Source organism: Pristiophorus japonicus, chromosome 12, assembly GCF_044704955.1.
Source record: "Pristiophorus japonicus isolate sPriJap1 chromosome 12, sPriJap1.hap1, whole genome shotgun sequence".
Lineage (NCBI taxonomy): Eukaryota > Metazoa > Chordata > Chondrichthyes > Pristiophoridae > Pristiophorus > Pristiophorus japonicus.
In genome coordinates, this window is record NC_091988.1 from 4,737,753 (window position 1) to 4,754,995 (window position 17,243).

General features: G+C 44.7%; 1 protein-coding gene across 2 annotated transcripts in view; it reads left to right on the forward strand.

The window, feature by feature from the left end:
- Positions 1-17,243, forward strand: part of LOC139277131 (neural cell adhesion molecule L1-like protein) — a 759,673-nt gene that overhangs the window by 351,014 nt on the left and 391,416 nt on the right. For both annotated transcript variants that reach the window (XM_070895152.1, XM_070895153.1), the window contains exons 16-17: positions 13,945-14,046; positions 15,752-15,943. In XM_070895152.1, the coding sequence (XP_070751253.1) occupies positions 13,945-14,046; positions 15,752-15,943 (294 nt within the window). The remainder of the gene's footprint in view (positions 1-13,944; positions 14,047-15,751; positions 15,944-17,243) is intronic.

Consider the following 17,243-nt stretch of genomic DNA (forward strand, 5'->3'; position numbering starts at 1 on the left):
CGATAGAGCAAGTTATTATTTAAATGGAGAAAGATTGCAAACTGCCGCAATACAGCGGGACCTGGGGGTACTTGTGCATGAAACACAAAAGGTTAGTATGCAGGTACAGCAAGTGATCAGGAAGGCCAATGGAATCTTGGCCTTTATTGCAAAGGGGATGGAGTATAAAAGCAGGGAAGTCTTGCTACAGCTATATAAGGTTTTGGTGAGGCCAAACCTGGAGAACTGCGTGCAGTTTTGGTTTCCATATTTACGAAAGAATATACTTGCTTTGGAGGCAGTTCAGAGAAGGTTCACTCCGTTGATTCCGAGGATGAGGGAGTTGACTTACAAGGAAAGGTTGAGTAGGTTGGGCCTCTACTCATTGGAATTCAGAAGAATGAGAGGTGATCTTATCGAAATGTATAAGATTATGAGGGGGCTTGACAAGGTGGATGCAGAGAGGATGTTTCCACTGATGGGGGAGACTAGTACTACAGGGCATGATCTTTGAATAAGGGGCCGCCCATTTAAAACTCAGATGAGGAGGAATTTCTTCTCTCAGAGGGTTGTAAATCTTTGGAATTCGCTGCCTCAGAGAGTTGTGGAAGCTGGGACATTGAATAAATTTAAGACAGAAATAGACAGTTTCTTATACGATAAGGGGATAAGGGGTTATGGGGAGCGGGTGGGGAAGTGGAGCTGAGTCCAGGATCAGATCAGCCATGATCGTATTAAATGGTGGAGCAGGCTCGAGGGGCCATATGGCCAACTCCTGTTCCTATTTCTTATGTTCTTCTGTTCCCTGGACTTGTTCAGTCAAGTTTCTTGCCACCAAGAAGGCTTTGTCCCAGGTCTATCTTGCTGCTAGGTCACACCAGAGATGGTCATTGTGACAAATGGAGTGGCACCCTTTGCAACAGCAGGGCCCATGACTCTGGGAAGCCTGAGAACTCGACAACCCTGGGAAGCCGCACTGCATGTTAGGGCCTTCTTTCACATTTATAGGTGATCACTACATGGGAAGGAGGACATCTTCTAATTTAAAGAACTTTCCCCTTGAAGACAAAAGGTGAGGAGAAAAACCTTGCAGCTTGGGCACCAGTTGTTTTTGAACTGTAATTATTGTTGGATTGCTGTAATCAGCATCGAGGCTGTCAAGTGCACAACCCTTTCTCTCCATAATGAGACAGTCGTACTGGTTGAACAGCTCTCAGTCAACTGAAACATTTGTGTCGAGTTTATGATTCCAGAAACGTGACATTTCAGTTTACAAGTAAGAGACTTCTTTAATAAGATTTATGGATGGTACTTTAAATTGAACTGACCTTAAACCACCTTCTCCCTCCATATTGTTGCCTTTAAATAGTATTGCAAAATATCTAATTGTGTTCCTACATAGATATGCCTGATCGTAAGAAATCTTCAATTCATATTAATATTGAAAATTTGAGGTTGATTCTTAACCTGTCCATTTTTCCTCAGTGACACTTATTGGCTGTCAACTGAAAATTTCATACAGATAAACAGTTAATAATAAATTCAACTGTGTAAATATTGAAATATCAATACCAGCTGATCCCTTTAGTCTTCAGGCAAAGAAAGGGTTCGAGGGAAAATGGTAATTGAACCAAGGGAGGGTGGAGCAGAGCACGGGATTGAGGAGGAGGAGAGAGGGGGAGGAGCGCAGAGACATTGGGGCAGTGAGGAGGATGGGAGAATAAGGGGGGGTGGAGTTAGTAAGAAGAGGGATAGGAGTTTGAGAGGGAGAGAGGAGAGAAAAAGCAGGATGTGGGGGTGAAGGAGGTAAGGCAAGCTTCATACAAAATTAATCAGCTCAGATTTTTTTTTTAATCATCTGATTTTATATAAAATAATAGCATATACATGAGAAAGGGGAAGGGCCAATGAAGCCAGGAAGGGATATGTGAAATATTGGCCAGGAGGTCAGCACCTATTGGGCAAGGCCAACCAGAGTGGGTAATATTGGTGGGAAGGCCATATTGAGAGCTGGTGGCTTCAATCGTAAAACACTGATGGCAACTATTCTTCATTTGTTTTTAAACTGTGTAGAGCCAGTCTTTAAAAAAAAATTGAGCTAAGGAATTATTTATACTTTAGAAAAACAGCAGGGCCCCTTTCTATATTTAAAAAAAAAAGCAGCGCAGAACCCTCGATATTTTTGAATGCAAAGCACTCGGTCTTCGCATTTAAAAAATAACAGAGGGAGGCCGCTTTTATTTTTAAGTGAGTTGGACCAGTCAGGATCGGGCAGGGGAGAGCTCACTGTGCACCGGGGCCCACAAATCATCGACTAGAGCCACGGTGTTCAGGGAAGTCCACTTGTTCCTCTTCCTGCTGCTCTCTTCAATTTCCCATCAACTGATCAGCAATTACGTGTGAAAAGATTACGACTGGGGCAAACAGGCTTCTCAGTGGCCATCCTTTACCATCCCAGGCCTTGCAAGCACCCAGCGCCACTCCGTACACATTTAAAAACTTTCAATATCTATTGTAGCAAGAAGCTACTACTTCAATCATAAAATCAAAAAAAAAACCCAGTCCAAAAGTTTAAATGCAAACTTACCTGAAAGATGTGTGTGTCCCTGGAAGAAATGCTGACAGCACCTCTGTCGGTCTGTTTGCACGCTGGATTTCCCTGGCATGCTTAGGTCCCAGCACGGAACTCAGCGCTAGGGTAGAAGTTGGCCGTGTGATGTTAAGTCGACGGGACATCACCATGCTGCCATTTTGCAGGGTGCTACAACTTTCCTGCAGCGCTATCAGGAAATCGAGAATGGTGGGCGCCGCAGGACCTGCCACCGGCTGGTGAAAGAGCGGCCGCCACCGCCCTTTCTCCATTTTTTGCCAGTAACGGATGGCATAAAGCCCCTGAATTTTTACCCCTAAATGTTTAGAAGTTATTCAACTGCAGCACACATCAGAGCCATGATGATGATCATCACAGGCAGTCCCTCAAAGCGAGGATGACTTGCTTCCACACTGAAAAGGGATGAGTTCACAACCTAATATTCCAGATCCCGAACTCCATGTTTGTCCTGTATGTAACCACAATGTAACACCACTGTATGACTGTATACACTCAACCTAGATGCACACCTTGACCACAAGGGGTGAACTTGTGGGAGACACTCCTTACCTGATCACTCAGGTATAAAAAGGGAGGTCCCACGCAGGGTCATCGTCTTTGGAGTCCTGTGAATAAAGAGTTAAGGTCACAGAGTGACCTTGTCCCCAGAATGTGCCTTGTGTGGTTTCATATTGTAGAGTAAGGACCTTACATTGTTGAAGGGTGGAAGATGCCTGTGCATGGATTTTTTTAACGTGGGGTGGCCGTTGCACACCAACCACCACACGGGCTTGACAGAGCTAGGTCTTGGTCCAGTGGCAAGGATTCCCCAAGACGACTGGAGATCTGCTCTGCTGCACGGACCTAATGCGCACACATATCGCAGTGTAAGCTGGCCCGTGCTGCTCCTGGGCCCTCGCCTCTTCTGGGCCCCAAACTCACGCCTCTCCTGGACCCCGATCACATCCCTCTACGAACTCTCGCTGCTCCTGCTGTATCGGCCCGCACTGCAATCAGCCATCGCCGGCTGATTGGAGCCATGAATGGTGCTGCTCTCTTCCATCATCCATGCATACCAGTTCCAGTAGGAGTCACCCGCTAGAAACTTGGAGCAGGACCTCTGGCCAATGTTCTAAAGCCAATTGCACCTAATGACACCACAATTTACATCAGCTAATTCAATATAGGTGCACTTTTTTAAATTAAAAATGTCTTAATTGAAAGTAACATGAAGTGCTCAGGGATTGCAAAATATGTGGGAAAGGGAACATTTTGTGGGACAAAGTGAAACAGCAATGCAGCCCGAGAGAAATGTATCCAAATTGTGTTATAAACAACTCTCCCTTTTCTCTTTTCTATTTTTGTGTCTAACTGTACGCTGTAAATTATGCACTGAAAACTTGTAATTGATGAAGATACAGAGGAGCAGGCAATTGTATCTGCTTTATTCGGTATTTTAAAAGGTGTGCCAAGGGCAGGTATAAAAGCACTTGTGGCTTAGACTAAAGCCAGTGATACACAATGTGTCTGCCACAGTGGTTATAAGGAATTACCAGGCTCCACTGATTTAACTTCAATCGCAGAGGTGAATGCATAAAGCTCCACTCCCCGACTGTGTACGTTTAATGTTCGGAGAGATTGCTGCTTTCTCAATTGCAAACATAAGTTTATAAAGTCCCTACAACATGCTTCAGCATATTTGGTATTCAGACCATTGACAACTCTTGAGTCACTGACATACTGCCACAATTTGTGCTGATGGACACTCGGAACCATTTTTATTGTACCAAATGGCAGTATAACTGTATTTTTAAATTAGGGAGAATGTATCTCTAAGATGTATCATTACTTGCAACCACTGTTGACATGCTATTTCATCATCACAGGCAGTCCCTCAAAATCGAGGAAGACTTGCTTCCACTCTAAAAGTGAGTTCTCAGGTGACTGAACAGTCCAATACGGGAATTACAGTCTCTGTCACAGGTGTTGTGTATGAATAAAGCGTCTGACCAGATACTGTGAGCTCAAAGTAAAGTGTGACCGTAGTCTTTTATTGCAGGTCTCCAGAGTGCCTCTCCAGCCTGTGAGGCCTCCTTAAATACCTGTGCTCCCAAGGGATTGTGAGATCCCTTGGGACTCCAGGGGGTGAGCCCTCTGGTGGCTGTACAAGGTATATACAAGTTCACATACATAACAACACTCCCCCTGCCCCCCAAAGTCAATAAGTAACTATTTACAAGGTGAGTCGATCTGGGGCCTTTCTTTCCCTGGTTGATTGTCTCGGTGTGAAAGCTGGTTTTGGTGAATCATTTGTTGGGCCCTCGCTGGGCTGCTGTGCAGCTGGCCTTGCTGGGCTGCCTGGTGTGTTGGGCCCTGCTGGGCTGCTGTGGATGATGGGTTCTGCTTCGTGGTCAACCGTGGTGTCGGCTGACACTGGTGTGTATGTTGGGAGGGTCAAAGAAGTTAGGGTCCAAGGTGGGTTGCTCAGGGTAGTCCGTGAATCTGAGTTTGATTTGGTCCAAGTGTTTCCGGTGAATGAGTCCATTTGAAAGTTTGACCCGAAACACCCTGCTCCCCTCTTTGGCCACAACAGTGCCGGGAAGCCATTTGGGACCTTGTCCATAATTCAATACAAATACAGCATCATTGATTTCAATCTCGCGTGACACCTTGGCGCTACCATGATATGTACTTTGTTGAAGCCACCTGCTCTCTACCTGTTCATGTAGATCAGGGTGAACTAACAGAGCCTTGACTTAAGTGCCCTTTTCATGAGCAGTTCAGCAGGTGGAATCCCAGTGAGCGAGTGGGGTCTCATGTGGTAGCTAAGCAGAACTCGGGATAGGTGAGTCTGCAGTGAGCCTTCAGTTACCCTCTTCAAGCCTTGCTTTATAGTTTTCACTGCTCTCTCTGCCTGACCATTGGATGCTGGTTTGAACGGGGCGGATGTGACATGTTTGATCCCATTACGGGTCATGAACTCTTTGAACTCGGCACTGGTAAAACACGGCCCGTTGTCGCTCACAAGGACATCAGGTAGTCCGTGCGTGGCAAACATGGCCCGCAGGCTTTCAGTAGTGGCAGCGGACGTGCTTGCCGACATTGTCTCACATTCAATCTATTTGGAGTACGCATCAACAACCACAAGGAACATTTTACCCAAAAATGGGCCTGCATAGTCGACATGGACCCGGGACCACGGTTTGGAGGGCCAAGACCATAAACTTAGTGGTGCCTCCCTGGGTGAATATAGCAAACCTGTAAAGAGCATATGGACAAAATTCAGCAATTGTACATCCCTGTCTGGAGTAAAAATAAACCGGGGAAGGTGGCTCAACCGTGGCTAACAAAGGAAATTAAGAATAGTATTAATTCCAAGGAAGAGACATACAAATTAGCTAGAAAGAACAGCAAACCGGAGGACTGGGAGAATTTTAGAATTCAGCAGAGGAGGTTTAATTAAGAGGGGGGAAATAGAGTATGAGAGGAAGCTTGCCGGAAACATAAAAACTGACTGCAACAGCTTCGATAGATATGTGAAGAGAAAAAGATTAGTGAAGGTCCCTTGCAGTCAGATTCGGGTGAATTTATAATGGGGAACAAATAAATGGCAGATCAATTGAACACATACTTTGGTTCTGTCTTCACAAAGGAAGACACAAATAACCTTCTGGATGTACTAGGGGACTGAGGGTCTAGTGAGAAGGAGGAACTGAAGGATATCCTTATTAGGCGGGAAATTGTGTTAGGGAAATTGACGGGATTGAAGGCTGATAAATCCCCGGGGCCTGATAGTCTACATCCCAGAGTACTTAAGGAAGTGGCCCTAGAAATAGTGGATGCATTGGTGATCATTTTCCAACAGTCTATCGACTCGGGATCAGTTCCTATGGACTGGAGGGTTGCTAATGTAACACCACTTTTTAAAAAAGGAGGGAGAGAGAAAACGGGTAATTATAGACCGGTTAGCCTGACATCGGTGGTTGGGAAAATGTTGGAATCAATCATTAAGGATGAAATAGCAGCGCATTTGGAGAGCAGTGATATGATTGGTCCAAGTCAGCATGGATTTATGAAAGGGAAATCATGCTTGTCAAATCTTCTGGAATTTTTTGAGGATGTAACTAGTAGAGTGGACAAGAGAGAATCAGTGGATGTGGTGTATTTGGACTTTCAAAGGCTTTTGACAAGGTCCCACACAGGAGATTGGTGTGCAAAATTAAAGCACATGGTATTGGGGGTAATGTACTGACGTGGATAGAGAACTGGTTGGCAGACAGGAAGCAGAAAGTCGGGATAAACGGGTCCTTTTCAGAATGGCAGGCAGTGGCTAGTGGAGTGCCACAGGGCTCAGTGCTGGGACCCCAGCTATTTACAATATATATTAATGATTTAGATGATGGAATTGAGTGTAATATCTCCAAGTTTGCAGATGACACTAAACTGGGTGACAGTGTGAGCTGTGAGGAGGACACAAAGAGGCTGCAGGGTGACTTGGACAGGTTAGGCGAGTGGGCAAATACATGGCAGATGCAGTATAATGTGGATAAATGTGAGGTTATCCACTTTGAGGGCAAAAATACGAAGCCAGAATATTATCTGAATGGCGGCAGATTAGGAAAAGGGGAGGTGCAACGAGACCTGGGTGTCATGGTTCATCAGTCATTGAAAGTTGGCATGCAGGTACAGCAGGCGGTGAAGAAGGCAAATGGTATGTTGGCCTTCATAACAAGGGGATTTGAATATAGGAGCAGGGAAGTCTTGCTGCAGTTGCACAGGGCCTTGGTGAGGTCCCACGTGGAATATTGTGTTCAGTTTTGGTCTCCTAATCTGAGGAAGGACGTTCTTGCTATTGAGTGAGTGCAGCGGAGGTTCACCAGACTGATTCCCGGGATGGCTGGACTGACATATGAGGAGAGACGGGATCAACTGGGCCTTTATACACTGGAGTTTAGAAGGATGAGAGGAGGATCTCATAGAAACTTATAAGATTCTGACTGGACTGGACAGGCTAGATGCGGGAAGAATGTTCCTGATGTTGGGGAAGTCCAGAACCAGGGGACACAGTCTAAGGATAAAGGGTAAGCCATTTAGGACTGAGATGAGGAGAAACTTCTTCACTCAGAGAGTTGGTAACCTGTGGAATTCCCTGCCGCAGAGAGTTATTGATGCCAGTTCATTGGATATATTCAAGAGGGAGTTAGATATAGCCCTTAGGGCTAAAGGGATCAATGGGTATAGAGAGAAAGCAGGAAAGGGGTACTGAATGAATGATCAACCATGATCTTATTGAATAGTGGTGCAGGCTCGAAGGGCCGAATGGCCTACTCCTGCACCTATTTTCTATGTTTCTATGTTTCTATGCATTGCTTAACTGCGAGTATGTGTCACATCTGTGCACGTAGGACTCTTAAGTCCGCATTGATACCGGGTCACCACACGTGGGATCTGACTATTGCTTTCATCATTACGATGTCTGGGTGGGTACTGTGGAGGTCATTGATGAAAGTGTCTCTGCCCTTCTTGGAGACCACTACTCGATTGCTCCACAGAAGGCAGTCTGCCTGTATAGACACTGCATCTTTGCGCCGCTGGTACAGCTTTATCTCTTCCTGCATTTCCACTGGGACACTGGACCATCTCCCGTGAAGCAAACAATTTTTTACCAGGGACAGTAAAGGGTCCTGGCTTGTCCAGGTTCTAATCTGTCAGGCTGTGACGGGTGATTGCTGACTCTCGAATGCTTCCATAACCATGACTAAATCTGTGGGCTGTGCCATTTCCACTCCCGTGGTGGGCAATGGCAGCCGACTGAGAGCATCGGCACAGTTTTCTGTGCCTAGCCTGTGGCGGATGGCGTAGTTGTATGCGGACAACCTGAGTGCCCATCTCTGGATGCGGGCCGATGCATTAGTATTTACCCCCTTACTCGGAAAACAGGGATATAAGTGGCTTATGGTCCGTTTCCAATTCAAATTTTAGTAAGTGAGGCATTTTCTTTACCCCACAGACACACGCTAACGCTTCTTTTTCAATTATGCTGTAGGTCCTCTCAGCCTTAGACAGACTCCTGGATGCATAAGCAACCGGTTGTAATTTCCCAGAGTCATTAGCTTGTTGCAATACACACCCGACGCCGTATGACGACGCATCACATGCTAGTACCAAACACTTACATGGATCATACAACACAAGCAATTTGAGCATAACATTTTTCTCGCTTTTACAAAGGCATTTTCTTGGCTTTTGCCCCAAACCCATTCGTCTCCTTTACGCAGTAAGATATGTAGTGGTTCTAACAGTGTGCTGACCCCTGGTAAGACGTTAACAAAATAGTTCAGGAGTCCTAGAAACAACCGCAGCTCCATCACCGTGGCCTCGGTGCGCTCTCGATTGCCTCCGTCTTCGAATCGATGGGCCTGATGCCATCCGCCGTGATTCTTTTCCCCAGGAACTCCACTTCAGGCACCAGGAAAATGCACTTCGAGCATTTCAACCTGAGCCCCACGTGGTTGAGTCAACTAAGAACCTCCTCCAGGTTCTGCAGATGCTTGACAGTAACCAAGATGTTGTCCTCGAAGATCACCGTGCGCGGGACCGACTTCAGTAAGCTTTCCATATTTCTCTGGAATATCGCCGCGGCTGATCGAATTCCAAAAGGGCGTCTGTTATAAATGAAGAGACCTTTGTGTGTGTTGATGCAGGTGAGGCCCTTCGATAATTCCTCCAGCTCCTGCGTCATGTTGGGCAAGGTCAAGTTCAGCTTCGTGAACGTCTTTCCTCCTGCCAGCGTAGCAAAAAGGTCGTCAACCTTTGGTAGTGGGTATTGATCCTGCAGGGAGAAGCGAATGGGAGTCAAGACTGGCCTTGAGGTCTTGCTGCACCAGAATTTATCAAATGTCTTTTTGCTCTTAATGGACTGGCTCGCGCCCGTGTCCAGCTCCATTGACACCGGGAGTCTATTTAATTCAACCTTCAGCATTATTGGGGGACACTTTGTGGTAAATGTGTGCATCCCATATACCTCTGCCTCCTCGGTCTGAGGCTCTGGTTCGTCGTGATCCGCCATGGATCTCTCCTCCTCTGCAACATGGTGGTTTGCGGGATTAACAGGATTTGCAGCTCGCCTGCACATACATTGGAGGTGTCCCATTGTTCCACAACCCTTGCAAATGTACCCTTTGAAGTGGCATGAATGGAAACGATGATCCACCCCCACAGCACCAACAAGGTGTTAATGGCCTTGCATTCATCACCCTTGATGGTGGACTTTGAGACATCTGCAGACGTGCAGCTACAGGCATGTGAGGCCTGCCCTGTATGTTGCAATTTGAAAACAACATCACTTTGTTCACAGTAATTGTAGCAGCACTCGTGTGCTGAGAGAGATTTGCTTGGTATTGTCACTGGTGGCGATGAACGCCTGGGCTAGCGCCATGGCCTTACTCAAGGTTGGGGTCTCTACAGTCAAAAGTTTGCGAAGTATCACTTCATGGCCAGTGCCAAGTATGAAAAAGTTTCTGAGCATATGCTCCAAATGTCCTTCAAATTCGCAATGTCCTGCAAGGCGTCCTAGCTCAGCGACATAACTCGGCACTTCCTGGCCTTCAGACTTTTGTAGGTATAGAACCGGTACCTCGCCATCAGAACGCTTTTCTTCGGGTTCAGATGCTCCCGGACCAGTGTGCACAAAACATCGTACGATTTCTCTGTGGGTTTCGCTGGAGTGAGCAGATTTTTCATGAGGCCATACGTTGGTGCCCCGCAGACGGTGAGGAGAATCGCTCTTCGTTTGGCAGCGTTCGTTTCTCCTTCCAGCTCGTTGGCCACAAAGTATTGGTCGAGTCGCTCCACAAAGGTTTCCCAATCATCTCCCCCCGAGAATTTGTCCAATATGCCCACTGTTCTCTGCATCATTGGGTTCGATATCTGTATCTCGTCGCCAGTTGTTGTATATGAATAATGAGTCTGACTGGATATTGTGAGCTCAAAGTAAAGTGTGACCGTAGTCTTTTATTGCAGTTCTCCAGAGTGCTTCTCCAGCCTGTGAGGCCCCGTAAGTACCTGTGCTCCCAAGGGATTGTGGGATCCCTTGGGACTCCAGGGGATGAGCCCTCTGGTGGCTGTACAAGATATATACAAGTTCACATACACAACAGGTCAGACAGGCAGTCGTTGAAAGAAAAGGTGGGTGGGGAGTCTGGTTTGTTGCACGTTCCTTCCGCTGCCTGCGCTTGTTTTTTGCATGCTCTCGGCGACGAGACTCGATGTGCTCAGTGCTCTCCTGGATGCTCTTCCTCCACTTAGGGCGATCTTTGGCCAGGGACTCCCAGGTGTCGGTGGGGATGTTGCATTTTACCAAGGAGGTTTGCGGGTGTCGTGGAAACGTTTCCTCTGCCCACCTGGGGCTCGCTTGCCGTGCAGGAGTTCTGAGTAGGGCGCTTGCTTTGGGAGTCTTGTGTCCAGCTTGGGAACAATGTGGCCCGCCCAGTGGAGCTGGTCATGCTATTTACCAAATGGTGCATGTGTCCAGAGTGGTGAAATGTGGAATTAACCTTGTGATTTTTCATGGGCAATATTACACATCTTAGCTGTCATGGGCAGGCACCAAGCAGAAAGCAAAGCATCTCTCCATGAGTGGGGGAAAGCTTAGATTGTGAATGGGCAAAACTGTGGCAGATGGAGTTTAATGTGGTGACGTGTGGGGCCATCTACTTTGGACCTAAGAAAGATAGATCAGCGTATTTTCTAAATGGTGAGAAGCTCGGAACTGTGAGGAGCAGAGAGATTTTGGGGGTCATGTACAGAAATCACTAAAAACTAGTGGACAGGTACAAAAATAATTCAAAGACTAATGGAATGTTAGCCTTTATCTCAAGGGGGCTGGACTACAAAGGGGTGGTATAAAGCTCTGGTTAGACCACGTCTGGAGCACTGCGTCCAGTTCTGGGCACCGCACCTCAGGAAAGATATATTGACCTTGGCGGGGTTGGAGCACAGAGAGAGTTGCATCAACATTTGCAGATAATACAAATAGTTATAGTTAATTCTTTAGAGGACCGAAGGAAGCTGAATGACGATATTAATAGGATGGGAGGGGGGTGGTGAATGGGCCAAAATCTGGCAGATATAATTCAGTGTCAGTGAACGTGACATGATGTACTTTGGCAATAAAAAGCAACAATTATCCTCTGAATGGAAGTAATATCAGTACTGTGTGGAAGAGCGGAGATATTTGGAGGGGGCGGGAAACAGGTCCACAGAACATGGAAGGCAGCATCTCTGGTTGATAAGTTCTTGGTTTTATTACGTGGTATAGAATATAAAAGCTAAGAGATAATGCAGGTCCTGTATAAAGCTTAAAAAAAAATGTCATTGAGAGTTCTGTGGGCAGTATTGGGCTCCACGTGAGAGGGAAAATATTGGTCTGATTATTTCTGAAAGACAAGGAACAAAAATTCTATGGGGGAAATGTGAACCCAAAAAAACCGGGTGGGTTGGGGGCATGGGGATAGTTAAAGTGTTAAAAATCAGAATCCCAACCTGAACCCACCCACCCGGTTTTAACTGAGGCGGGCAGCCAATCCGCTGCCAAGAGGCGGGCCGACCATTTAAGTATTATAATGAGGCTGGTGTGTTTCTGCTGTAACCGCCATTTTGTATTTAAGTTTAGCTGGTCGGGTTTCGCATGCTTCGGGAAACCCGATAGCTCAAGCAAGGTGAGGACTGCTGCATTCTGAATCCAGGGGGGTCCTTACCGAACCTTACCGCGCACCCACCCCCCCAACACAATCAGACCTGCCCCCCCATGAGACCACCGATCACCCCCCCCCCCCCCTTGTAGGCCTACCATTTCACTGCCCCAGGCATCTGATCACCCCATGAGGCCTTTCCCCACCCACTCCCCAGGCCTCCGATCGCCTCATGAAGCCTTCCGGCCCCTCCGGCCTCCGATTTCCCGACAGGATCTCCCACAACACCACCCCACCCCCTCCTGCCCTCCCCATGCTGCTTCTCTGACCCCGATCCCTTCAGACCCACCCCTTGTGTTGCAATTGTGGCTCCCCGGTCCCTTCAGATCCCCTCCCGAGCCTTGTCCAGCCACCCCGGTCGCCGATCTTCTCCCCAGCCCCTGATTTTCTAACCTCTCAATCTGGCTGGCTGTGGGTGGGAAACAGAGGCTTCCCATTCAAATCAGGCCCTGCCATTGAATTCAGCCGGGCCTTCTCCAAACCTATTCTCCTGGGTTTCCCGACCGTGTCCAACTCCTCCCCTCGACCCCAAATCACCTTCCCCATTAAAATTCAGTCCTGTGCATCAGAAATCTAAGTTAGGAGTACACGTTAAAGGATTACGTTTTTGGGAAAATTGAGTTTCCAAAGTGGCATGATTAAAGTTTTCAAGATTATGAAGTGAATCGACAAAATAGATCCAGTTCATTTTGATGAAAATTCCAAATACCAAAGGATAAAACATTAAAATGAGAAAGTTAGGCGTAAGGAGGGAAGTCAGAGGGACTGTATCACCCAGAGGGGAATAAAGTTATGTAATTTTTCAACTTCCCAGTGAATTTGAACAGTATGAAAAGTTCAAGAGACGTATGAATGCATTCCTGGACGTAGAAGAGCTATTATAAGAAAGCGTGTGTGTGGGATTGATCTATGAAATAGGAATAGATTTCTTCGGGACCGAAAGACCTTTGCTTGTTCCAAAACACTCTTGTTATTTCTTTTGGAAAATAGATTTTTAGCAACACAATATCGGCAAAAGTGGCATTACGCAGTGCGAGAAAAATACAAAACCGTAAAATGTTTATTCATGAGCTTCTGCGAGCAAGCAAAAAAAATGGTTAGATGTCAAAGGTTTATTTGTTATTCAGCAATGTTACACTGTCAACTATTTTCTGTTTCCACAGATAATTACAGACATTTTTCTTTATTTTTCTGGTAGAGGAATGTTAAAAACCACTGTTTTTCTATATAAAAGAAAATTATACTAACTCATTTTCTTCAGAATTCTTTTTTTATTACCTGCTGGGTGTTTGTAAAACTGACAAATAAATCCATTCCAACATGCGGATATTGATTTTTGTAAATCTCAATAAGTTGGTAACAGCTTGCAGTCAGACCTACAGGTACAAACTATGTGAAGCAACCAGAAGATGTACAAGGATTGATTTTTGTCATGTCATTATTGTTCCTTTGGTATTAACGGAAAATCTGGAAGCTTTCATCATTATCTCTAAACAACATCTGTCAATGTTAATTTATCCTTCGGCAAAACACATTGAATATTAAACAGCTTTTGTTTTCAATTTTCAGTATGATGTGCATTTGCAAAAAATTATTGACATTCAAAAAGATTATTTTTGTTAGGTGTTCCAGGGCCACCAGAAGATTTGGAATTGTCTATCCTGCAAAACAGGAGTGTTAGATTGGAATGGAAGCCTGGAGATAGCCATAACAGTCCCATAACAGGTAGGTAAAGTTTAATATTTTACAAATATATTTTGCTTCCCATAATTTATATTAAATTGTGCTCAAAGAGGGAACATGGTGAATAATTGAAGGCTCTGACTTGATTCTGATCTCAGACAAATGGACAGAAATTCTTCTGACTTGGATGGCTGTTGGGATTGCAAGTGAAATAAGTCCGAATGGGGCTAAATACACCACACAGGACTGCTTTTAATTGGGTACCAAATTGGCTGAATCATTTAAGACAAGGGCTAGAATGGATAGAGGAAATGTTAAAGCAAAGGAACCTCGAGTTAGATTGTTGGACAGAGTGCAGGGAGGTTTATCCAGCATCTAACCTGTTCTGTAAATAACCTTAGTAGTGCTTGATACTGCTGCTACATGCAAAAAAAGAGAAGGTGCTCCATTTTCACTATTGATACTTATCACCTTGCTTCGTAGAAAAAACACGCGCAATAATTTAGTTCCATCTGCACTAAATTCAAATGTTCGAATTTACAAGCAGATTTCCAGCCAGAAAAATAAATGTTGCCAAATAATGCTCCAATAGTCATCGAATGTCGGAGCCATTTTAATCTTTCTTATCTTTTTGATGCAGAAAAAAAGTTTTTTTTAATGACACAACAAATAAAAATATGTCTGTTTTTCAATTATGGAGTTTAAATATATTCTGTGTACTTTACAAAAATGATGTGAATGAACAAAAATGCTGGAGATGTGTATATTTTTGAAATATAAACCTCTATTTGTGCAAAACAAAGCAAATGCAAAAAGTCTCAAATACCAACAGTTATATGAGAAATGTTAGTTTAGTATAGGTCTAGAAAATACAGGTATAATGTCCCGAAACCGGAAACCTCGGGACCAAAGCCATTCCGGTTTATGGGTTTTTCCGGATTTCAGAGAAGAAATCCGACAGCCCGAATCCGGCAACCTCGAGGCCGGGCCGGGCTGGGCTGCGTATTTTTTTTGATTCCTGCTCGGAGAAAAGTATGTACAGCTTAAAAGTCCAGTTTTCAGGAAATATTTCCGGATTCCGGACAACCACTCTTGCAATCTGCACAATGTCTGGTTTTCGGACAATTCTGCCTTTTAGAACTCTGGATTTCGGACATCCTACCTATACTACGTTTCAATGTCTGCTGCTTTATAAATTAATTGCTGTGTCATATTCAAATCTTCACAGGTGGTATACAGCAAGTTCAATGATCAGAAAATAACACTTCTAACAAAATAGCCTTTGTTGGGGGAAAACCCCAAGGTAGAAATAAGTCTACTCCGAGACTATGTTAGAGAGTTGAAAACACACACAGTTTAATAATACAAGGCACCAGGAGAGTTGTATGTAGGTCCCTCAACCAGGCAACAACTCAATTTGGGGGTACAAAAAATGAGTATTTAAAGTCGTAAACGCAGAGGTCACATGTCACTGCTTCTGAATCTGGCATTGCAAAAGTGTCTACACAGCGGGGGTTTTTTCGTCTCTGTCCAGCTTACTTCCTTATCTTCGGCCAGCGTCCGGTGTGGTTGGTTTCTATATTGATCAGCATCTTGTGACCTTTTCACAATTGCTTATCTTATCCTGTCATAGAGTACATTTTCTAAAGCACAGCAATTTCGCACTAACGCTATTAACCCTTCACCTTAATTTGTATCTCCTTGTAATATCAAACTAATACTGGATTTTACATGTTCTTTTTTATAGAGTTTATCGTGGAGGAAAATACATTTGAACCTGGAAGATGGCATGTGAAGGAAAAAGTTGATGGAAATCAAAGTTCAGTTGAATTGCAGCTCTCCCCTTATGTGACCTACCAGTTTCGTATATCAGCTCGAAATAAAGTCGGCAAAAGCCAGCCCAGTATGCCTTCGAAAAAGCACACAACAATATCGGCAGGTATGTAAATGCAAATCACAATTTATTCCTTTTCTGTCAAAAAAAGACTTTTATCATACAATGGATAATAAGAATAACAACAACAATAAAAATGAGTTTATAAATGCATTCTCTAAGTTATACCTGCTGAAAAATTTCCATTTTAGTATTGGATTTCTTCGAGACATGTCCCAATGATCTCAATATATGGTGGACACCAATTTCCTGCTTCGTTTAGGAGTTCGGGGCCAGGGGCCCAGGGGCAGCACAGGACCAGCCCACACTGCGATATGTGTGCGCACTAGGTCCGTGCAGCAGAGCAGGTCTCCAGTTGTCGTAGATAAGCCTTGCCACTGGACCAAGACTTAGCTCTGTCAAGCCCGTATGGTGGCTGGGATGCAACAGCCACCACACGTTAAAACATTCACACACAGGCATCTTCCACCCTGGAGGATGTAGTTCGGGTCCTTCATTGAAACACCTGTGAACTCATCCTTTGTTGGCATGGAAGCAAGTCATCCTCGTTTCGAGGAACTGCCGATGATAATGCTTCGTTTAGCTCTGATGTTACTATATGCTGATTAACTTTCTTGATTTATTTTACTTACACGAGTTGATGTATCAACGTATTCTTGTATCCCTCTTCCTCTGTCGTTGGTCTCTCACTAATTTTTATCTCCTTCTCTCTGTCTCTCTTTATTTACTTATTTCTCTTTTGCTGTCTCTCTCTCTATCAATGGCCTTACCCCTTACAGACTTTCACAAATAATTACTTCATACTTATTATACGGAATTTTTCATTATCTGTATGTTCACTATAAAAATGGAATAATTCACTACCCAAATACTGATAGAAGTTATGGAATAATTTATTGTCGAACTGACTGACATAAACACAAAATAATTAATTATTTAGGACTAGGCTGTACATAGAATAAGCATTAGCTGGCAGAATGGACCTATGGAATTCACTATTTTGAGAGTGGACTGTAAATATGGGACAACTCATTGTCTGAGAATGGACTGTAAATGTGGGACAACTCATTGTCTGAGAGTGGACTGTAAATATGGGACAACTCATTGTCTGAGAGTGGACTGTAAATATGGGACAACTCATTGTCTGAGAATGGACTGTAAATATGGGACAACTCATTGTCTGAGAGTGGACTGTAAATATGGGACAACTCATTGTCTGAGAATGGACTGTAAATATGGGACAACTCATTGTCTGAGAGTGGACTGTAAATACGGGACAACTCATTGTCTGAGAATGGACTGTAAATACGGGACAACTCATTGTCTGAGAATGGACTGTAAATAT